This window comes from Saccostrea echinata, unplaced genomic scaffold (assembly GCF_033153115.1).
Source record: "Saccostrea echinata isolate AGI-Se365-2 ecotype Australia unplaced genomic scaffold, CSIRO_AGI_Sech_v1 ptg000002l, whole genome shotgun sequence".
NCBI lineage: Eukaryota > Metazoa > Mollusca > Bivalvia > Ostreida > Ostreidae > Saccostrea > Saccostrea echinata.
Window position 1 is genome coordinate 372,083 of NW_026889751.1, and position 24,135 is coordinate 396,217.

The 24,135-nt window shown below is 33.3% G+C and overlaps 2 protein-coding genes across 3 annotated transcripts in view; one reads left to right on the forward strand and one right to left on the reverse strand.

Annotated features, from left to right (window-relative positions):
- The window catches only part of LOC133204502 (COP9 signalosome complex subunit 4-like), a 43,517-nt gene extending 40,687 nt beyond the window's left edge, over positions 1-2,830 (reverse strand). The window contains exon 1 of the mRNA XM_061340253.1: positions 2,747-2,830. Coding sequence (XP_061196237.1) covers positions 2,747-2,829 — 83 coding nt within the window. The 5' untranslated portion in view covers position 2,830. The remainder of the gene's footprint in view (positions 1-2,746) is intronic.
- Positions 2,831-4,140: 1,310 nt separating this feature from the next.
- Positions 4,141-23,357, forward strand: LOC133204532 (protein lin-54 homolog). 2 transcript variants are annotated; one of them, XM_061340292.1, is made up of 12 exons: positions 4,141-4,212; positions 5,462-6,306; positions 6,562-6,730; positions 6,958-7,097; positions 7,578-7,820; positions 7,918-8,090; positions 10,530-10,601; positions 11,239-11,384; positions 11,666-11,760; positions 12,273-12,472; positions 14,744-14,919; positions 20,676-23,357. In XM_061340292.1, exons 1-12 carry the CDS (start codon positions 4,194-4,196, stop codon positions 20,690-20,692), a joined length of 2,295 nt encoding a protein of 764 aa, XP_061196276.1. In that variant the 5' UTR covers positions 4,141-4,193; the 3' UTR covers positions 20,693-23,357. The 2 variants fall into 2 exon arrangements, with proteins under 2 accessions (XP_061196276.1, XP_061196269.1); XM_061340285.1 differs by lacking the exon at positions 20,676-23,357 and adding an exon at positions 17,269-17,303.
- Positions 23,358-24,135: the final 778 nt, after the last annotated feature.

Genomic DNA, 24,135 nt, shown 5'->3' on the forward strand with positions numbered 1-24,135 from the left:
TCTAATATATAGGTGCCAACTGGCTCCTTTTCAAAAAAATTTAGTCGCCAATGCAAATTATTAGTCGCCAGGCAGATTTTTCTTAGGCGTCAGTTTAAAAACTGATATTGGTCAATATATAGAGACATGTCCATTTCCCTTTTTTAAACTTCTTCTCTGCTCTTTATTAAAAAAATAATTATATTTGAAAATGTTTATAGTTCAGTATTTTGATGATCGCCAAGTCAATTTAAAGTGGTCGCCAATTTGGCGACTTATAGAAAAATTTTAGACGCCAATCATAATTTTTAGGCACCATGGCGACTAAATTAGTTGATAATTAGAGCCGTGCTCAGACTTACGGAATGTGCTAATTTCGAACCCTGAAGATGTATTTCAAGGAGTATTTGACTTAGCCTCACTCCAGTGCTTGAATGCTTAATAAATTAATTTCAAAATTTTGGTAAAGGGTTCAGTCTTATTGTTTAGAATCATTTAAACAGTTTGCCTGCTAGATGCAGAGTAGAAAAGATTTTCAAAGATTTACTGTTTACACTATTAAGAAAACCCAATCTTGAAGTCTGAATTATGGGCCAGAGGGCTAAATGTTTTGTTATAATTATAGAAACAGTTTGGCTGCTAAATGCCAATGAGTAGAGGAGAAGACTTTCAAAGATGTATTACAAGTATGTTCAATGTATGAATAACTGAGCCCCACCCTAATGTCTGAATTGTGGATCCAGGAGGTATGAATTTCACACTTTTGGTAAAAGGTTGAGTGTCCATTATAATCATGCAAACAGATTGCCTACTTATCTCCATTAGTAAATGATGTATTTTTAACATATTATCATTTTAGCCCTAGTCTGGAGTCTGATCCCTGGACCCAGGGGCTATGATCATAACAACATTATTTTGGTAAAGTGCACACAGAGTTGGCAAAAGATGCCACACTACCGGAAATCACTCGTTTGGCATTGTTTGCAATTTTTCATCCAATCATATGATAACTATGGAAAAAAATACTGCAGTGTGGCTGGATTTAAATAATAAATGCTTTCTTTGTTCATCAATACGGGGATCAACAGTTGAGACGAGTATTGCAAAAAAAAAAAAATTAGCTAAACCGCATAAGTCAGGGTTGTCCCCAAGAATTTAAATAGCAGGGGGGATTAAAAAAGTAGAAGGGGGTCTGGAGTTCCTCCTCTAAGATGGGGTTATGGGGAATTACCAGAATAACCAGGTGATTTAGACATAATAGGTGGGGAAATCCCCTGGCCCCTGGGTCTTAGGGACAACCCTGTAAGTGGTCATGTAATTTATTTATGCAATAGTTAAAATAATCTAACTGTTCTCAGGACAAACCCTCACCACAGTTAGAATTTGTCCATTAGAGTTGCAATGAAGCAAAATGGAGTGGATCTGCTCCTAAGCGGTTTTGAAGAAATCAGGGTTGCACCAAAAATGACCAACAAATTAATTAAACCTTTTTTTATATATACTTTTTACCCTCAAAATAATCCATATATTGGACAAAATCAACACAATCATTTACTCAACAATTTTTTCTTGCTTCAAATTAACATGCATATTGACATTCAAAATTCTCTGAATTGGAACAACTTGACTTTACCGGTCCCAAGAAAAAATGAGCTAAAATATAGTGTCACCGTAGGCGACTTCATTATATATGAGATTGCTGAGCGATCTCAAACAAAACAAAAAACAAAAAAAAAAAACAAGAGGCCCATGGGTGACATCGCTCACCTGAGCACTGTGGCTAGGAAAAAAGCAAAAATCAGTTCAGTATTGAAAAGCTTATATGCATAAGTGGTCCAGACCTATCCCTAAAACAGGGGGTGGGGGGTGGGGGGGGGGGGTCATGATTTTAACAATCTTAAATCAACACTACCTGATGATGATTTCACATGAGTTTCATATTTCCTGGCCCATTGGTTCTTGAGAAGAAGTTTTTTAAAAGATGCCATTAATTTTTCACTATTTTGTTATTATCTCCCCTTGGAAGAGGGCATGGTCCTTCGATTGAACAAACTTGAATCCCCTTCACCCAAGGATACTAGCTTGGTGCACAACTAACCCTAACCAGTCGAGTAGTGTGCAAGACTAACCCTTTTCAGTTGAGTGACGTAAAGCACACGTCATAGTGCAATGTCGAATGAACGCATGGATCTGGGGACCAGTAAAGCAAAGTCTACCCCTGTAAATTATTTGTAGTTTATGCATAAATTAGAATTATTTTTCCCTTATTCTCTTTAGAGAAGTGGACAGGCTTTCACCTACAGCCAGGTCTAAAGAGAATACCAATATCAATGATTAAACCGAGTCTGTAGACAATATCGTTTTGAAGAGAGATTATTCTATATATGTCTCCAAAATATGTTTTGCTGTGCCAATACGGAGAAAATGGGAGTTTTTTTAAACTAGGTTAATCTACGTCACTTTCCCTGAAAATATGTAAATTCTCACTAGAATTTCCTCTGTTTTCTTACTGAAGTCTATTAGTCTATCATGTCTCGCTACTTTTCAAGCCCTGAACACAAGTAAGTGGGTAAACGTTTTAAATGGCGCTCTTAAGGATAGAAATGCTATAATATTGGGGTGGGCGCCCGTTGTTAGAGAGCAGTTTCGAATTTTCTCTGTTCCGTAACCTATTTGTAAAAATTACTACAAAACTGAGTTATGACGACAACTGTAACAACATACCAACCAAAGGTTGTTCAAAGAATAACTAAATAAATATTCATACTTTTCCGTAACATCTCTGTGTGATCCACCAGAATGTGATAAACTAGCAAGTTGCGAAAGCTGTTGTCGAACATTTCCGGCCATTTTGTTTTTATTCACGAGTCGTACAAAAAATACTTCGATATAGAATCCACGAAAATCCCCCTTTACCAAGTAACTGTGAGTGAATGATATTAGCAGGACTGGTTAGAACTTTTGCAATTTGTTAAAGCATTGACAAACTGTGAACCCTTGATCGCATACATTTTAACGAGATACAATAAATGATGATTTAAAAAAGGGGGTCGGGGGTATACCAGAATATTTAAGGAAAACTAGAATTTAAATCCATCACTGATTAAAATGTACTAAAATCATACATGCCAACTTTTGAAGATTCCGATGAGGGATTTTGCGAGTGACAACAATATTCAAAGCTCTAAATTTGCGACATTTTGTCGTGAAAAACAAACGTTTATCTCATTTTTTATTAATTTAATTTTATAATTTATTGATATCACTTATTAATAAAGCTTTACGGATAAATAACACAACCAAATTTTTCCTTCCCAAATTCAAATAATTGCTTAAATATGTGCCTCTCTCAGTAAAGAAGTGATATCTGATTAGTTAAGTAACATATTACGTTTCACCAAGAGTCCAAGACACATAAGTTGGTGAAAATGGGAAAATGTTCAACTTTCAGTTCAATATTTTTCTTTGCAAAGTTTTAGAAATGTATGAGGCTTCGTTATTGTAAATTTTCTTGAAAATTTTTGTAAAATTCTATTTACATTTTGCACATTTAGAATTTCCTAATAAGAACTTAAATTGAAAGTTTTTCTGACAAAAATACATGAAAAACAAATAGAGAGAGATAGAGAGAGAGAGAGATGTACCCTAGCTATCCATCGATGATCAATTTATTGTCAGTCTAACATAAAAAAAACTCTATTAGTCACTTTTTTGAAAATTCTTATGGCTATATAGGGACAACAGATTTCACAAGTGTATAAAAAAAATAGCCTTATTTTAATTAGACTGAAGATACATTTTAAAAAACAAAACAACTAAACAAGACCAAGAAAAAACGCACACACGCAGTATAACAACATAGACCGTGTACAGGCAATAATATCATGATTGCTAAAACAAATATGTATTTATTTTATCGGGAAGTTTTCATTCAAAACCAATCTTGATTGACGGAGGCTTTGGTTTTCCAAAAATATCCGAGGCAGAAAATTTGAGTCTTGTGAAATGCGCGAAACACTTATTTATGATTGTATGCACTACTAGCAAAAAGAGTCAGCAGGTTGTTATCACAGTAATAAAGTATTTAGCACAAATAATTAATTCATCGCTTTAAAACGCAAGAATATCTCTCACTGCGGTACTACTTCGCGGAAAAATTTTACGTTGCATTATGGGATGGTAATGGTGGGCGCGTGATTTTGAACAAACACAGAATGCCTATCGAAAAAACAGGTTGGAAAGAAAATATTTGTGTAAATTTTTATTATTTTTCGTATATTCCCAACAAATATAGACCTTGTCTTAGGTGTTAAAAGAATTTGGTGGAAATCGAATGACATTTTACACAATAAATCATGCCCAGATGTGAGGTACCCACCGGATTTTTGCTACCACGTCGGTCATAATTCGTGTTTATCCTTCAAGTTATAACAGTCATTAATGCTTAATTGTATTCTTAAGATGAAAACTTTCAGTGAGATCTGACTGATTTAATATTAATGCTATGAGAGCGTGTGATTATATCTGTTCATGCAAATTTTATTTGCGATAGTTATTTCAATATTTAAATTTCCCTGCATCGTGTCGAATGGTAATGGCGGGTCATTTGACTGTATTTGTAAACAAACTATGTATTGCAAAAATTAAGAACAATTATATTGCAGTACCAATTATATTTTTTTTATTTGCATTTCAATTCGGAAAGATATGTTAGTCGAAGATACCTTCACATTGGTAATATTTGGGATGTCAATTATTAAAATATTTGGCATTGTTCCAAATAAATATTTGGAAATGCAAAAGATTAATACAATAAATATAGTTAAATTAAATGAATAATTGATGTCTGTACAATTGATTTATGTCACCGAAATTGTCATACTTCTAAAAACATCTAGTTATGAAAGAAACTTTATTCGAATGTTTTATTTTGTTGCAAGATATGAATTTATAAGGAAGTAGAGAGCATAAGTTTGAGATCTATCAAAAGTTTGAGGGCACTGTGTATGTTGCAATCATAACTTGCATTAAAATAAGACTTATGTATAGGGAAAATTAGTTGTGTAAAGAAGTAATGTTATTGAGCTCTAAAGGTTTAGAATTTAGTCTGCATAGGATGAGAGAAAAATCTCTAGGTATTTTCTTTCATAGCATATGTCATGCATTACATTATAAAAGTTTCCTATCCAGAGTTGGTGAGTTTTTGAATCAGCCATCATAGCTGAAATAAATCATGGATGATCAAGTTTTTTTTAACAAGCAAGAACATTTTTAGAATGCTTTGATAGTTTGTAATGGTAGGATACAAACATTAAAATTTTGAGACAGAACTATAGGGTGAAGTATTTAATGTACGTGTATTGATTTAACTCTCTTCTCCCCGCTTATTTATATGAACATAACATGTAAGTTATCTGTATAAATAACTTTTATGCTAATGAATTTAAAGTAAACAAAATAATCGTTGTTATTATTATTACAGGCATTGAAAATGGTAACAGTACTGAGGTAATGCTCCAAGATTGTAACACAGTGACAGTATCATCTGAAGCTGATTTAGAAGAAAACTCCAATACCAACTCAAACTTTGGTGATATCCCAGTGGAATGTAATAGTGTTAAATCACATGTTTTAGATAAAGTTGACAACCTGGATTCAGACATTGTCAGTCATGATCAGGATGTGGCAGCATTGCTTGGTAACTCTGTACAGTCAAGTGATAATGCCCTTCCTACAATAACCTTGGCATCTGAGGACTTCAGCAGTGAAGTTGTGACAAGTGTAACACATACTGTCTCTAATTCTAATGAAGTGACTACCACACAATCTCTAAAAAGACAACTCTCTTCAACTACCCCTCCAGTTGTACATAAAGTCATAATAACTAAGAATCCTAATAGTGATCAACCTCAGGTCATGCCAGTTCAAGTGAATCAGCTGGGACAACTCCAGCTGCAACCTGGACAGAGTTATAGTGTGGCCTCCTCAGGGGGCATAAGTCTTCTACCTCAGGGAGCACAAACACCAACAAAAACAATCACTATTTCTCCACAGGGTGTTCTGTCTCCAGGAAAACAATATGTTACTATACCTACTACACCTACTAAATTGTTAGGTGTGCCAGGAAATAAAATACCAATCTCTCCAGCATCAAAAACTCCAACTAAAATAACCATGATCCCAGTGACTATTGGAAAATCTCCTCAAAGACTTGTACCAGCATCTTCTGTGTTGAATAAACAAGTGAATATTTCATCAGGGGCTGGAGGGTCTCGTCCAACACTGATTACGATGTCACCTTCAAAGGTCATGAAAGAAGGCACAGTGGTAAGAAGAATATTGGAAGTTGAAAACTTGTGTATCTAAATGAATGTGAATTTTAACATAGTTTTAAAAAGAAAGCCTTGCTCACTGGGTTGCAACTTGCATCCTACTTGAAGGTTAGATCTTAAAAGTTCATTAGGAATAATGATGTGGCAAAGTAGATAATACGTAGGTTCAAAATAGTTTATTTCATTTCAATATTTGGTTTCAGAAGTTGAGAATTGTCAATACATTTTAATAGGTGTGTCTTATTTTTAGGTACAGCAACGACCAATCCAAATTCAACCTTCACAAGCAAAACAGATTATAACAGTGCCAACTGGCAGTGGAGTTAAACAAGTCCAGATTCCAATTTCCATGCAGGGCAGTCGATTTCAGTATGTTAGACTGGTATCTCCTAGTTCACCGGCAGCCATGGCTGCAGGCGGTAAGTCATTTTAAACCACCGTTTTCTGGTATCTTCTAGAGCATCTAGCTGTTTGACTTATCTGTTTTGATTTTTCTGTTTATATTTTCAATTTTTAAAATAAAATAATGGGGATTCAAAAACTGGCCATCCAAGTAGCTATTTATTGTAAAGATATATGTTTTTGTTTTCTCTATATTAAAAAAATTACTTTCTGTTTTTAACTGGAATTTATTTGTTTTTGTTAGTGTCTAAAGGCACCACATTGACATCTTTAGTTCAGTCAGCGAAGTCCATAGCTCCGGCCCTGAGTACATCTACTGTTGTTTCTCAGGCTAATCTCCAACAACTGAAGATCACACTGCCAGCCCAAGGAACATCACAAATTGTAATAGCATAGGATTTAAACAGATTCGCATACATTGTATAGTGTACTGTTGATTATTTTAAGCAATGCTGAACAGGAATCTATGCTATGGATTCATTGTTATACAATTTGCATAAATTTTTATTAATCTGACAGTTCTTGATTCCTTTGCTTTTGTAGAAATTACAAATTTCAAATGTTTAGGGAGAAAAAAAAATTATTTATGCTGTCATTCTGTACAAAAAAAAAAAAAATTTGAGACATGTATACTGCTATAAATTCCATAGTATAGAAATCTTTCGATTGATAAAAAATTAACCCTTAGTTGTACTCTTTTTGATCATAAAGGCACATGTATAAGTTATATATTTAAAAAACGTAAAATTTATATACAGAATAATAGCATATTTTCTGAGCAAAGAAAGATTCCTTAACTGTAACTTGCTTTAAATAATTTTTTACTAATTTCAGTTTTTGTCTTCTTTTATGTTACTATTTAAGGTTACTTCGAAACCCCAGACTACACAGAATGTTCAGCGAATTTTATTGCCAGCTGCTCCTACTCAGCAAGTAGCAATCCGTGTTACAACACCAAATCTTGCTACTTCAACATCAGTAGCACAGATACGCCCCGCAGGTTCCAGTGTGACTAACATTACTGGCCTACCTCCAGGCACCACTTTGCTCTCAGGGGCATCAGGTCTGCAGGGATTTGCTTTGGTCCCAGCTTCATACATGACACAGGTTAGATAAAGAAAACTTTCAAATTCTTTTTTTTTAAAAAATTAGAATTTGTTATATTTCTTGTATTTCTTTATTATAAATGATACATCGATTTTAGTTACAGCAGCAGCAGATGCAGCCAAAAAGCATCACAGTGCAGCAACCCTCTCTGCCTTCAGCAACCACAGCAGCAGAACCCCAGTCTGTTATACAACAACAGAGACAGGAGTTTGTACCTATTGCTAGCAGTGACCCTTCACTTAGTGCTAACCTCAAACAAAGTGTTAATGGGTAAGATGGCATCTATTTGTATAAAACTTAGTATAAACTTGTTTTAGATCACGATAGATACATGGGTGTCTTCCACCTATATTCTCACTTTAAAAATCTCAATTTCACCTATTCCCTCTTGCAAATAACAATCAATGTTTTGTTAGTTAATTTGTTTTTTGGCACTTTAGGATAATTGCATCCCACCTTGATTTGCCTGTATTTTGTACATTTCAAGACAGGAAAATAAATAGATTTAAGAATTTTAGAAAATAAAATAAATATGTTTAAGAAAAAATATGACTTAATGCACTGAAATATAAAATAAATGTGCATTTTTGATATGGATTTATTGTTTATATTTATTTATCATGTTCATATTCTGTGCTCCTTAAATAGTTTGAATCTGTCCTGCATAAATAAGGTCTTATGCATTATGTTTTTCAACTAAATAATTGATATAAATTAATTGATTATTTTTCTTTCAAATATTGGTAAAAAATGAAATTTACCGTATTTGGCTGAGTATAATACGCACTTTTTTCCCAAAATAATTTTCTGTGAGAAAGGGGTGCGTATTTTACACCACAATGGGATTTTGATAGGTTTTTCTTTCATGTGAAACACGGCTATTGTACGCACATACCGAAGTATTACCTAGAGACTCATGCAATTTCTTGCTGTTTATCGCCGTATTTAAAACTTCGGAAAGTTATTGTTGGAATGTAGGCTTGTTAAAAATGGTATATTTATAACCTTTTGATAGTTAAATTAAATTTAAAAGCAAGTTAAAATTAATTTGAGCTGAATGTTCATCGTCTCCTTGCAGGCTGCCATTAACGATGTTATTTATAGGCTAGATGTTCACACATTCCTTTGCCACGTGCTTCCGTAATCATAGTACACATGTACCTAATCAGTCAGACACCGGTCAAAAAAGTAATAGGTCATTTTTTAATGAAATACAATAAAATAAAATTTATTTTAGGTTTTAAATAACTCAGCGAAAATTCATTTCAACATAAACACCCCTCTATACGTCCCAATGAATGGAAGCCAATGTTGTGAACACGTGCGCTTGTCACTTGATAATTACCCCTCAACACCCCTCCAGGCAATTAAATTGTTTACTAACTCCAAAGCTTTGTTTTTACAGTTAGAGCACTGATTATTTACTGCCCTTATTAATGGCTTTGATTATTTTCTTTGTTAAAAATCGGGGGTTGGTTTATGATCTTTCGTATGTATAAGCGTGTGTTGATAACGACACATTAAACAGTTAAACGCTTGTAAAATGTAATTTTACTTTATCTTACATCGGCCACGTGTTAAAATGATTGAGAGTTAAAAAAGGAAATATGAAGTATGTTGAAACTTAAGTGTTATCATTTACTCGTGCTCTGTAGAAAATAAGATATCCACGAAGATTACCTCGATGTATGAAGACATATATCCCACCTTTGTACATCATTTTTTACAGCTTTGGAGGTGTGTTGATAACTTTACACGCTTGTTAAATTTTGATTTTATTTTTATAACATCAGCTTTTTATTTAATTAATTAATTTCAAGTTCAAAAGAGGAAAATCGTAGTCTATGAATACTTTGATGTTGCAATATCACTTGCCCTGTTAAATTTACATAATTTTCAACATGATTACCTTAAACTAAAAATAAATATGACAACTGTTAAACTTGCAACAATATCTCGTGCTTTGTTGAAATAAAAATTATTTCAACAAAGAATAGTTAGAATACGGCGACGTATAATTTCAATATCACCGTATGCTAAAAAAAATTAATAATAAACTCTGTTAATACTTTAATGCAACATTATCTCGTGCTTTGTTAAAATAAATAATTTCCTCCAGATTGCCGCGATATGGAAAGTCGAGATTAAGAAATAAAAACGCATTTGAATAAAATATCGTGTTCTGTAAATTTTCGGCACTTTATCTCCGCGCCGATTTTCATAGCAGATTACCGCGATTTTCAAAAGTTCAGAACACCGCATGGTAAAATTTTCTGCTGCGTATAATACAACCGAACTGCGTTTTTTCCCCCAGTTTCAGACTCAAAAAGGGGGTGCGTATTTTACACCAATGCGTATTATATTCGGCCAAATACGGTACAATAAAAAAGCCAATTTACCTGTCCTCCATTCCAATGGAAATCACTGTTTATACAGTTATTATATGTTTATACAGTTAATTATATGTATACACATGTATCCCACATACAATTTCACCTTTTTCTACCTGATTTTCCAAAAGTGGGAATAGGTAGAATAAACTGATACATGTGTCAACTTGTTAAGTTACATTCAGACATAATTTTTTAAAAGATTTTTTCTCTGAAAGCTCTTTTTTCCAGTGAATATTTGTTAAAGTAGAAGTCAAGTACGCAATAGAATTTGACTTATTATAGAGTATCAGTATTAAAACTGAATCATTTTCTTTAGGTCTGCAATAGAAGCCACAGGAGCCAGACCTAGGAAGCCGTGTAACTGCACCAAATCTCAGTGCTTGAAGCTGTAAGTAATCAAACCCTGACAATAAGATCATTTTGTGAGCTTGCTTAGAGTATTTCCAGAGTCTTTGCAAATTTTGTTTTTAGGATTTCTTTAATAAATATAAGATCAATTCTGAGCTATCGGTGTTTTCCTAATAATATTTTTATTGCAAGTAGAAATTTTGTTCAGTAATAGGCAGTGCTCTCGTGAGTTACTTACATGTTCATTAAATAGGTGTTTACTAATGCATCAAGTGCTAATTTTGAAACAGATCTACAAATTGTAATAAGCGTAAATTGACAGCTATTACATTAAAACACCCAGTGACATGATTAACAATCAAGATCACCGTACCACATGTGGCCTCATGTGCATAGTAGGTACATACGAGGATTTTTGATAATTTCATATGAACAACATTATAAAAAGACATTTTTAATAATGCTATACCTGATGGATAGATGAATAGCAGAAAGTATAGCAACACTGATGGGGTATAGTCATATAGAAACAAATATACAACACTGAGTTGTAGTGAAAATTTTGTACAGCTCTATTACATGTTTTTAAGGTACGTGTATGTATCAGTATGTACATAATTTTATCTTTGTGTCTTAACATAGATATAAATAATAGGACTTCATTTTTAACTTTCTAGTTACTGTGACTGTTTTGCCAATGGAGAATTCTGTCACAACTGCAATTGCAACAACTGTGCCAATAATCTGGAACATGAGGAAGAGCGTTCCCGGGCCATTAAATCATGTCTAGACAGAAATCCTTTGGCATTCCATCCAAAGATTGGTAAATCTTTCAAGAGTTTTTGAAGTTTCATGTAAATAAGATGTCTGAAATGAGGAGGTATTCCTCTGAAATCAATACTTTGTACATATGATTAATTTGATAAGTTTTGTAAGTTTTCTGTTGCTTTTTGTAAAAAAATTATTGAAGATTGATTGGACATTGTAAATGATTGCTTCAGACAGTTTAGTTTTGCATTTTTGGTTTGTCCTTACTATGAATTTTTATGTTCATAAATTAGTGTAAGCTTTACTGTAGAAATTCATGAACTTTTTTAAACACAGGTAAAGGACGAGATGGAGAAAGAGACCGAAGACATAACAAAGGATGTAACTGTAAACGATCAGGATGCCTCAAGAATTACTGTGAATGCTATGAGGTAAGGTTCTCTTTAAAAGCCTTTTAGCTCACCTCGATAAAGTTGAAATGAGCTTATGCTATAACCCCCTGGCATTGGCATCCAGGTTAAAGTTTTAGAGGCAAGTCGATTCCCAAGCAACTTTGAGTCTTAAGTGGACCAAACTTGTATGGATGATGCATGTAGACCAGACTTGCTTCGGATGCTGGATGTGACCTATATTTTCTGGATGAGTGTACAGTTTTAAGTTTTTGGAGCAAGTCCATTCTCACGTAACTATATGTATTACCTAGACCAAACTTCCATGCTTATTGATCCTGGAAAAAACTAACTGGAAAAAAAATGGTGTTAGATTTGCCTTAGTTATAGATAATATTGGTTGAGGTGAGCTTCATAAGCTTTGATTACCTATGTTTTAACATGCTCCAGGTACATAGATATCATTGCAGTTTGTCTAACCTTAAATTCCAAAAGAATTTTTTTTCTTAAGATGATATATCTAGATTAAACATGTTTGACTGAAATATTTTCAGGCAAAAATTATGTGCTCAAGTTCCTGTAAATGCATTGGGTGTAAAAACTTTGAGGAGAGTCCAGAGAGAAAAACATTGATGCATTTGGCAGATGCAGCAGAGGTCAGAGTTCAACAACAAACGGCAGCAAAATCCAAACTCTCCTCGCAGATATCGGGAATTCCATCTAGGCGGCCTCAGGCCACAGCAACAGGAGAAAGGTGGGCAGATTGAAGCAAAATTCATTATCTTGTCCTGGATTGAATTAAGGTCTCTTTATCTGTGTGTACTGTAAAAGAACTATGTAGGTATGTATGATGTTAAAGACTAATTATTATGAATAACATTTAGCACATAGTGCTTGAGAGGAAGTGCAATACTGTGTTTGACAATTTATTGTCTTCATCCTTTCAATTGTCCTGGGTGCTTTGAAAATTAGAGGAGTGCTTATTAAGTCTGGCTGCTATAAAACTTATCCTGAATAACAGACATGTACAGTAGAATGTATTTAAATGTGCACTTCTAACACAATACAGTTCATTTTATGATATCCACGTTGATATCAACCCATGTCAACCAACAACCGTTTAGACAAAAAGATGGTTGCTAATGGTATAGTATGCCCAAGTCAATGTACTGAAATATGTCCAAAAATTCTGCAGTTTTTCACATGTATGGAAAGTGGATTAAATGTAGAACCCTAATTACTGCTTGTATATAAGACAGGTCTTGATTATTTTGTGAATTACACCTTAGATCAGTAACCATGGATAGGATTATAGTTTACTCTCCATTGAACATGACACCAAATTGTATAATACATTTCTCTGCTCAAATTATTAAGAATGTATCTATTTGATTATGCATCAATTTTTGTTAGCTTAATAAACATAAAATTTATGCTACTTGCTTGACTAATGCTGACTTATTTAGGATATAAAGAGGTGGTGATCAATATTTATTGAAAAATATAAAGTTATATATATAATTAGGTTTCGAATTTAATTAAGACCCAAACTAAATAAGGTTTATTAAATGTGGATTTGTTTGTAGATGGGAGTTAACAACCGCACGCATTAATTACTTTTGGTATAAGGCCAAACAAAAAATATGTTTGTTTACTGTTACATGCTGAAATAAAATAGGGTCAGTAGGTAGGAATTTTGTTTTATTTATTGAATTTTTTTAATACACAAATTCACATGAATTAGTTGAATTACAAAACAGTTTTACCATTGTTTGGCGCTTTACTTTTGTTTGGGCTTGCCGTATGGGTGATAGACAATATCTTTCTTGCCAATTGCCTTACAGCTACCACACAATGGTAAAACTGCAACAAACTTGTTGATGTAGATACTAAAACACACCATTTCTAGTACTTTCGATTTTGATTTCAAACGACCAATTAAGATGCATGTAAAAGTTAGAGTGATATCCAGATTTTTACGACGAAAAAAAATTTGTGTCGGCGATTAAATATAGGGTCGGTCGGGTAACCGTAAACAAACATATTTTTTTATTATGCCTAAGGCAGATGTTAGGATTAACAGATAAGCTGTAATATCTACCTTAATGTGCTAAATCTGAAGTACTTTTATTTTTGAAGTGATTAAAAACATTGGAAATTTATCCACATGAAATTGTTTTCAGTACAAAAACGGAGAAATCTGTTCCCAACAAAATTAAATATATGTACAGTATTAAAACAAATAGAAACATACTTTTATAAACACATCGCCAATAAAAGAGGTACATGCATTTCCATTCTAAAAATTTAAAAAAAAAAAAAAAAAAAAAAAAAAAAAACGGCAAAGTACAATATCATATTCAGAAGAAATAAACAATGTACCGGTAAACACTCTACATGTATTTAGAAATTAGATAAGTCATTCCAAGTATTATTAAATATGGTCAATAGATAATGGTAATCCTTTTGTTAAATTGAATAGTAAGACATATTAAGGAGGGAGGGGGCTTACTCTTAGTGAATTGAAAAAAAAGGTTCCAGGGGGTTCTTAAAGGAGTAGGGACGCATAAAAAAAGTGAATATGGTTTATTCACAATTTGTAAGTTTGAAATCCATCCACAGCTATTAATTTTCACTAGTTCAGAAACATTCCACATAATCACACAATCAAATAAATGGTTCGATAAATATTCACAAGTATCAGAAAATCCTGAAACTTGCTGATATTTCTTGCATGCAAGTAAATTTGGTTTACAGCATCTTAACATCAGTATGATTTTGATGAGGGGAAATTTAAGTTAAGAAAAAATAAAAGAAAGTTATCAATGGCTTGTATTTTAACTAGCAGAAGTGATGCTATACAATATTTCCCCTATACAGTAGAAAATATTTACCTTGAATAAGTAAATGATTTATAAAGCTTAAGTATTTCAAGGGATGTGTTCAAGAGCTAATTCATAGTGAGGACACTATGTCCTATTAATTTCTCTTTAAGTAGGAATGAAAATAAATAAAATGATTTCAGGTTGCCCTATACATTTTTAACGGCGGATGTTGCTGAAGCCACTTGTGCCTGTCTCTTGGCTCAGGCTGAGGAAGCAGAGAGATTAAAGATGCCACCCGTCGTACAGGAGAGGATGGTCATCGAGGAATTTGGACGCTGCCTTCTTCAAATCATAGAATCTGCAAACAAAACAAAAGGTATACACACACTGTATATATTCAAGCAGAAGCTGAAATAGTTTTAATATAATGTTTGGGACTTTTTATGGAAAGAAAATTTGAAAAATAAAAATGTTTAAATGCCCATTTCTTGTCAGGCCATTTCATGGAATGGTGTTTCCCTCTTTCCATTTGTTAGCTTTTTAGCTCTACTGGTCAGAGATCAGAAGAGTTTATGCGATAGTAAGGTGTCTGTCATCCCTCCGTCTGTTTGTCTGTGGGTCTGTCCATAAAGAATTTTTCAAATTGCTACTCTTGTACAGTTTTGGTCTGATTTCAGTATATCTTGGCTCAGTAATCTACACTAAGATACATAATTTTGTTTATGAGGAGTGGTGTTGACATGGTTACTAAAATAGAAATTTCTGTGAAATTCTTTCAAGACACTACTCCTCCTACAGTTTTGGTACGATTTTTAGCTCACCTGAGCTGAAAGCTCAAGTGAGCTTTTCTGATCACCCGTTGTCCGTCCGTCTGTAAACTTTTCACATTTTCAACTTCTTCTCAAGAACCACTGGGCCAATTTTAACCAAACTTGGTACAAAGTATCCTTGGGTGAAGGGGAGTTTAAATTGTTAAAATAAAGGGCCAAGTCCCCTCACAAGGGGAGATAATCAAGAAAAGACAAAAATAGGGTGGGGTCATTAAAAAATCTTCTTCTCAAGAACCACTGGGCCAAAAAAGCTGAAACTTATGTGGAAGCATCCTGGAATAGTGTAGATTTTAAATTGTTAAAATCATGACCCCCGGGGGTAGGGCGGGGTCACAATTGGGAATCCAATTTTTACATTGAAATATATAGGAAAAATCTTTAAAAATCTTCTTCTCAAGAACCACTAGGCCAGAAAAGCTGAAACTTACGTGGAAGCATCCTGGGATAGTGTAGATTCTAAATTGTTAAAATCATGACCCCCGGGGGTAGGGCGGGGCCACAATAGGGAATCCAAGTTTTACATTGAAATATATAGGAAAAATCTTTAAAAATCTTCTTCTCAAGAACAACTGGGCCAGAAAAACTGAAACTTATGTGGAAGCATCCTTGGGTAGTGTAGATGCTAAATTGTTCAAATGACCCCCGGGGATAGGGCGGGGCCACAATAGGGAATCCAAGTTTTACATTGAAATATGTAAGAAAAATCTTTAAAAATCTTCTTCTCAAGAACAACTGGGCCAAAAAACTAAAACTTATGTGGAAGCATCCTTGGGTAGTGTAGATGCTTAATTGTAAAAATCATGAGCCCCAGGGGTAGGGCGGGGCCACAATAGGGAATCCAAGTTTTACATTGAAATATGTAAGAAAAATCTTTAAAAATCTTCTTCTCAAGAACAACTGGGCCAGAAAAACTGAACTTATGTGGAAGCATCCTAGGGTAGTGTAGATTCTAAATTGTTCAAATTATGACCCCCAGAGGTAGGGCGGGGCCACAATAGGGAATCCAAGTTTTACATTGAAATATGTAAGAAAAATCTTTAAAAATCTTCTTCTCAAGAACAACTGGGCCAAAAAACTAAAACTTATGTGGAAGCATCCTTGGGTAGTGTAGATGCTTAATTGTAAAAATCATGAGCCCCGGGGGTAGGGCGGGGCCACAATAGGGAATCCAAGTTGTACATTGAAATATATAAGAAAAATCTTTAAAAATCTTCTTCTCAAGAACAACTGGGACAGAAAAACTGAAACTGATGTGGAAGCATCCTGGGATAGTGTAGATTTTAAATTGTTAAAATCATGACCCCCAGGGGTAGGGCGGGGCCACAATAAGTATTACAAGGAGGAAATCTGGTAAAGAACAACATGGCCAAAGTTACTCAGGTGAGCGATGTGGCCCATGGGCCTCTTGTTATATAACTTGACATGCAAATAGACTACATTAAGGTACAATAACACTATTTGTCAATTTTTGATTTTTGATGAACAGGGTTGCTTTGGTTACTAAAAATAGAAATTCACATAAAATTCTTTCAAAAGGCTACTCCTCCTACAGTTATAGTCTGATTGCAATAAAACTTGCTTCAAAAAGAGACTAAACTGAGGTTTGCTTTTGTCAGCAATGGTTTTCAAGGGATAATAATTTCATGTTGCCCAAAAACTTATTATTCTATTTATTGCTGTTGCATAGTTTCAAGTCTAAGAGCTCCTTTTCTTTTCCTTTGTTATAAGTACAAGCCAGAAGAGCTACAGTCTCATTGTCAATCATGACTCAGAATATTTAACAATTAACTACTTTTTCTGTTTGTTTGTTTGTTTGTTTTTTTTTTTTGCTTTAGTGAAATTTACTTACTTTAGCATATGGGGAAGTTCTTAGCCCTGTTATACATATATTTCAGGAATAATTGATATAGAATGAAACTATTCACTTAAATTAGAGGGTAAGGTATTTGATCATGAATGTCTAGTAATGACACAAAGTGCTTCATAACTTTTTGACATTAACTTCTATTGGGCCAACATTTTTACATGTATTTCTATAGTTTTCAAACTCGGTATTTGTGAAGTCCCATCAGCTGAGGAAAATAAATGTTCAAAATATTACTGGATCATCAAAGTGTTCAATGTTGATCGACTTTCAAAATTTGGGCAAAAGTCGTTACCGTGCAGTGGTACGTATGCACCAAAGAAATTTGCCTCGGTCATCAATAAATTTTATTTTAAACTGCTGTTCCTGATAATTTCCTGGATATTCTTTGAGCATACTAATGTGTCATGTAAACACAAAACAGTTTTTTTCTTATGCTTGAAAGTAGTTATTATTTGAAATTGAAAATTTCAGTCTGTGTGCAAGTATGACACCTGAGGATAAGAAAAAATTATTTCATTTGTTGTAAGGGTAAAAAAAAACAGTGATGATTCTCTTCGATATTTAGTGGAATTCCGCTAATTTGAATCCAAGAATCTGATATTTACGAGTGCTTTCCGATATTTCAATACTTTCGATTTTTACAGCGATCTGTTTCCATTTTTGTCTGGGTAAAAAATTCATGTTGTTATGTCCGTGTTTTGATTTAATCTGCATCATCCAGATGTTTTCTTATATCTCCAAGTAAGGTAAATACAAACTCAGGGATGGTTGAGACTTCCTTTCAATGGCCAAGTCAAGATGTAAAAGTTGTTGAAAAAAACTGTTCCACAGCAGTTTTTGTCCCTCATTTAAACCTTTTTTGGGCTTGCAAACTAGTTCAAATATTTTGGCCAATTCACAGAATCATCACTGAAAAAAAATCAGTGGTGGGTTTTTAAACCAGAAATTAAAAAAATGCTGGCCTTGCATGGATTTTTAATGATGTCTGCTACACAGTTTAAATAATAATTGTGATGAATGTTTATTTTAAGAACTTTTTGTTTGATGGGCTTGGACCTGTAAGGTGTTGGAAATGCCTGTATCTTTGAATGTATAAAAATCAAATTCATTTTGTGACCTAAGTATTTATGGCAAAGTTCTTCCAATTTATAAGTATGAAATGACTACAAACAATAATTTTCTGCAGAAAAATTTCTCGGCAAAAATTATTGAGGGGGAAGAAATTGTAGTTTCCATGGGGCAATAAAAATGCTGAGTATTAGTCTATTCATTGAGACTGACATGTGAACCAAAAAACCACACATTTCATAACAGATAATGGCATTTAAATCTTGGACTAAAACTGGACTAAAATTTTCTTGTGTTATAAAAGTGTATTCTGTGACACGATTGTGGTGTTTTTCTTTGAAGTTTGCTGTTCTGTATTAGCAATACAGAACGAGACAACAGTGGCCGGAGCTACTTTCCGTTCTGTATTAGCCCTGTATACTGTCTTGTATTAGCCAACTGTACTCTATCTAAAATACAGCACGGTCTAAAAATAAATCTGATTCAATATATCAAAAACACGTACTAATAGTAAATGCTGATTTTTTTTTCCTATTATAAATTTTGAAGAAACATTTCCTTAGGCATGTAAAATGTCAAAATTTCTCAATCACTTTTAAAAATTATTCCACACAGAATCTACACGTTATTTCGATCCAAACGAAAAGGAAAATTCGCAATTATGGAAATGACCTATGTTGGATAAATTCCTGAAAACCTGTTTGCTTTCCCTGCTTTTTGTGCCCCTTTCAAAATAGTAAAGCCAATGGGTTCGCAAATGCAGCATACATTAGGTGAAATTCGCACTCCCCCTCCCCCATTCTCCACTCTTCTCGTGCAAACTCAAGTCCATTTTTCAGGGTTTTTTTAACTTCATCTTAAACATTGTTAAATCCTTATCGCTGACGACTGCCACACATCTCTTTCACTTCGTTTTTTATGTCGCATTTTAATAAGAAAATAAAAATCCGTAACATCAAAGTCCATCGAAAAAACTGTCTGTATCGCCTGTATGTGTATCTAGTTTAACTGAGATTATAAGACCCCTGAAATAAATTAGGATCAATCTCCACCTACAACAAGGTTAAATCACTTCAAGTCTGTTACGTCTACTCCGTCGTCAAAACTAATCTGACTTAATCTTACGTTGTCCGTGAAATATATATACTGTGGATGTATACTCCCCGTAGAGGCCTCATCCACAGAGAGAACAAACGAACTTTGGCGGAAGTTTGGATGCTACGAAGTGGACGGTGCTTTTTTTTTATTGATCATGTCACAAATCATTTAGAGAACTCGACAGGTTCTGTATCGTAGATACAAATTTGGGGGTGGAGACTCGTGCTACGCACTTGTCCACCCCCAAATTTGTATCTACGATACAGTACCTGTCTCGTTCTCTAAATATTACTTTAAGATATAGTGGGTCCTTACTCCATGTTTTTGTTATTAGAAAAATTTTAATGCATACTTTGAAGATATATTTTCATATGGAGAGAAGACCCACTGGTATGGAAAATTGTTTTCTGGCATGAAGAAATGAGCATTTTTTGCCCATTGATGTGTGTATGCTGTTTTATAGTAGAATTTCAATATTTTTAGCTCTTCAGAGCCAAAGGCTATGGCCTGGTATGTGGTGTGTGTAAACTTTTAGGGATTTGGGCTAAATCTCAAGAATCCTCTGGCCAATTTTTATCATATTTGTCATAGGATATCCTTGGGCTTTCATTTATACTAATGATAGATATGTGGAGATTTTACATGAAGTATGCTTTAATATGAGCTAAAATATATATTAAAAAATTAAGATTGAGATATAAATTTTTCACTTCTTCATTCATCAAACCTTGGGCATTTGCCAGTGTTCTAAAGAAATGATGATCAACTACAATTAACCACTACTGATTGACATGGTGATGAAAATATTTCGTAGTCCTATGTAACTCTAAATAGTAGGAGAATCAAAAATGAGTCGGTATCCAATAATTATTTTCATAATGGTAAAAATTGCCATTAAAATTTTAAAAAAATTTAGCACCTGTGCAATGTTTATTGAAGAGACCTTTATGTATATTCTTCCTTTTAAGTAATACACTAATAAGGCAGTCAACAATTCATAATGATCATTAATTGAAATGAAGTCAGTGTAACTTTGACTTTGCATCATGAGCAAAAATTAGAGTACTGTATTTCATAGCAGATACAGGCAATCTTAATTTTTTTGTTTTTTTTTTTGTTTTTTTTGTTTTTGGTAGAAATGCACTTTTCTATTGTGTGGGTTTTTTTTTCTCTCCAGAAATGCTCTATTCTTTTGTCCACTTATTAGATCCTGGATTTTGAAATTTAACAAATATAAATTTTCTCTAACAGCATGTTCTTTTGTTGTAGAAAACCCAGACACATGATAGTATGAAGCATGATCTTGGATCCACACCTGTGTAATTCCAGCTCTGCTCCACCACATTGTAACCTGTACCTTGTGTGTGTGTTTGTGTGTGCTATTTCATACACTGAAGGAGTCTGGCCACTTTCTAACAGTATTTTATCAATGTTGATGCTTGTGAAGGTTGACAGGACAAAACAGCGAGGGCTAACCAAGGAAGAACTCGCCACATCTACAAGAAATTCACCCAGCAGGGATAATCCTCAATGGGATCAAGCCAGAACTCTGTTATTAGAAGTGAAGGCAGCGTCTACAGTAACATGACACTCTGTGGAATAATGCAAGTGCGATTAACTATGGTTAAAGCACCGAGAAAAATGAATTTTTTGTGAAGTGATTGGTCAGAATGCTACACATGTATTTCAGTACTAGTACTCTACAGCTATATCTCATTATATTTACTTTCATTTTAATTGGGGTTTGTTTGCATAATCTGTATTTATTGTTATTACTAGATAGTTCAGCTGAATTTTAATTTTCTATACAATTTGTTCAAAGTTTTGGACTAGAAATATTTTTTCAACTTTTAGATTCACATTTCAAATCGGAACAGCACACAAACAGTAAATTTTTTTTTTTTAAAAAGTAGCTCAGGAAGACCAATGCATTTAATACAATTTATTTGGAGTTTATTCCTCTTGGCTAGTCAGGTGTTTCTGACACACATCCCTACAAACTCTTGTTTATTCCACATGATTTCTACCTCTGAGTGTATACATTGACAAAGTTGAGGAGAGTTGGGAAATTGAAGTATTGAAAGAATATTAGGGATTGAGAGATCATTATATGATAGGATGCAGTCAAAAATCTGTCATGTACACTTCAGAGTAAATAAAGCTACTAAATCAAATGATGACTGTGCTAATTATAAAATCACCAATACTGGAAGTTATCATATGGATCATTAAGTTAGCTGTTTGTTCCGAGTGACATGTTGTCAAGTAGTAGTCAAACACCTGATTGCTGATTTTGCCAAAGACTAGGAACTTTGAAATGCATTTTTTGATTAGTCAAGCAATATCAATTGAATCCAATTACATTTACATAAAAAAATACTGAATTTGATGCATTGTAGTACAATAGGCCAAGGGTTTGTAAGACGAAGCATATCAGAAACACTTGGCTAAGAAAGAGGATTCTTCCATAAATAGATCACATTTAAATGTTAAAATTTAGAGTTAAAATTGCTTAATTTTGCGGTAAATTTAGAAGTAAATACACATGTTTTATTTATTTATTTTTTTTTACATTTTAAAACAAATATATTGATAAAATTTTATTCTAGCCATTCATGTTTTTAATTTTGAGAACACATTTGTTACATGTTACTGAGGCAGTATCAATATTTAAATCTACAAGGTAATAGTTAATAGATGGAAAATAATTGAATTAATGCATGTATATACAGAACTGTATGGTACCACATCATTTCACCAAATTTTTGTGGTGGTAAATATAGAAAGGCAATTTTTTGTTGCTGTTGGTTGATTATTGAACTTAGATAGTTATACTTTGATAATATATTAATAAATACAACAGTTTTATCACCAAACAGTTGAATGGTAACATTGGGTACTATTGCTCAAGTCTGATATTGCTAAAATATACCTGTGAAAATTAATTATACACAAATTATATTTGAATGTAATTTATTGAATTCATACTGATAATTTTTAAGTTGAGTGCTGTACATATTATTAGACCACTTAATTTAGTAGCTGTTTTTATGCAGCTTTAAATGTAAACAGATTATTTACCAGTTTATGTTTTGACAGCTATAGAAAGTAAATGATTGTGTTGCATGTAAGTTCAGATGATTATAAGACAAAATAAGTCCCACACTCCTTTAGATTTCTGTCTGAAAAATAATTGTCTAATAGAAATGTGTACTTTAAGCTTTAAATCATATTTTTTTCATTTCCTGTCGTGTAATTCATTATCTAGTCATAATACTTCAGAGTTTATTTTTCAAGAACTGAAAGATGAGTGTGTTAACAGAATGAATGGGTAAATCTGGTTTGTATTAAATTGTTTGACATAATTAATAGTTTTGTGACGTAGCAGTTCTAACATTTGCTCAGATTATTTACTTAATTACTAGTATATCTTATAAAATTTAATTAACAAGAATTTATAAGTATAGTACATTAATTGTGAATTTATTAGTATGAGGGTGTATATGTATGTACAGACTTACGTGAAAGACAAGTAAGAATGGTTGTGTTAAAATATACTGTTTTAGTTGTACATTTCACAAAAATAAATCTATTTTTAAAGACATATGAATTGCATTGTAACAAAAATATTGACTTAACTGTTAACATTCTTTCTTTGAAGTTCCTTCATAAATGTGTGTTGTTTATTAACACTAGCACATTTTGAATAGATTTTAAAATGATAACAATTCACAAAACCACAGGATGGCATAATGTACATTTTGATTAGCTTATGGGTGTATACATGTTGAGACTAAAGATATTGATATACATGTATGTGATAATAAGTTCCTTTAATTTTGAGTGTCATGTGCAATAATGGTATTTAGGTGTGAATGGCGTTAGTTTATGATGTAGACCCTTCATTTCTGCAGCAGCTTATATGGCGTCAAATAAATCATCATTTCCAAAGTTACTGTTTGTGATTTCTCTACAGGTTACTATTGTAATACATTACGGGTAGATGGTTCTTTATTTAACTCTATTTGAGCATTGATAGGCGTATCTTTCACAGGATAGATTAAAGTTTGTCACATAACCATTGGAGTTTGGGGCAGGGCTATAATGATCATATAGTGAAAATCCATAAATTCTTCAAAATCTTCTCTACCCCTGTATATTTAAAAGATAAACTAAGTGCATGGTTATGATGAGCAATGGTGCCTCTTCTAAAATTGTGAAATTTGTGGGGTCAGGGGTTCTGATGTGTGTGTGTGTGGGGGGGGGCTCTATTGATTATAAAGTGAAACTGCATTATTTGAAAATCTTGCATCTTCTTCTCTGCTCCGAGGTATTCACAACAAAAAAACTTAGTGCAAGGTTATGACAAGCAAGGGTGTGTCTTCCAGAATTGTGAATTTCATGGTCCCAGGGTCAGGGTATCTGGTGTTAGGCCTTGGCTCTATTGATTAAAATGTATATAGTGAAAATTTTTTTTTTTTTTTTTTTGGAAAGTAAATATGTAGTGAAAATGCATATTTTTTAAACCCTTTTCTGCTCTGGGGCATTAAACAAACTAAGTACATAGTTATGATGAGCATGGGTGCCTTTTCCAAAATTGTGAATTTCTTGGCCCCTGAATAGGGGGTTCTTGTGTTAGGGCAGGGCTCTATTGATAATTTATTGAAAATGCAGTTTGTCTTTGAAATTTTTTCTTGCTCCTGGGTAATAAGTGATAAACTAAGTGCAT

Bases quoted from the DNA above. Each gene is read 5' to 3' on its own strand.
- LOC133204532 (XM_061340285.1), top strand. The intron at 7,098-7,577 runs GTAATAGCATAG...TTACTATTTAAG, and splicing joins CCCAAGGAACATCACAAATT to GTTACTTCGAAACCCCAGAC. The intron at 8,091-10,529 runs GTAAGATGGCAT...CATTTTCTTTAG, and splicing joins CTCAAACAAAGTGTTAATGG to GTCTGCAATAGAAGCCACAG.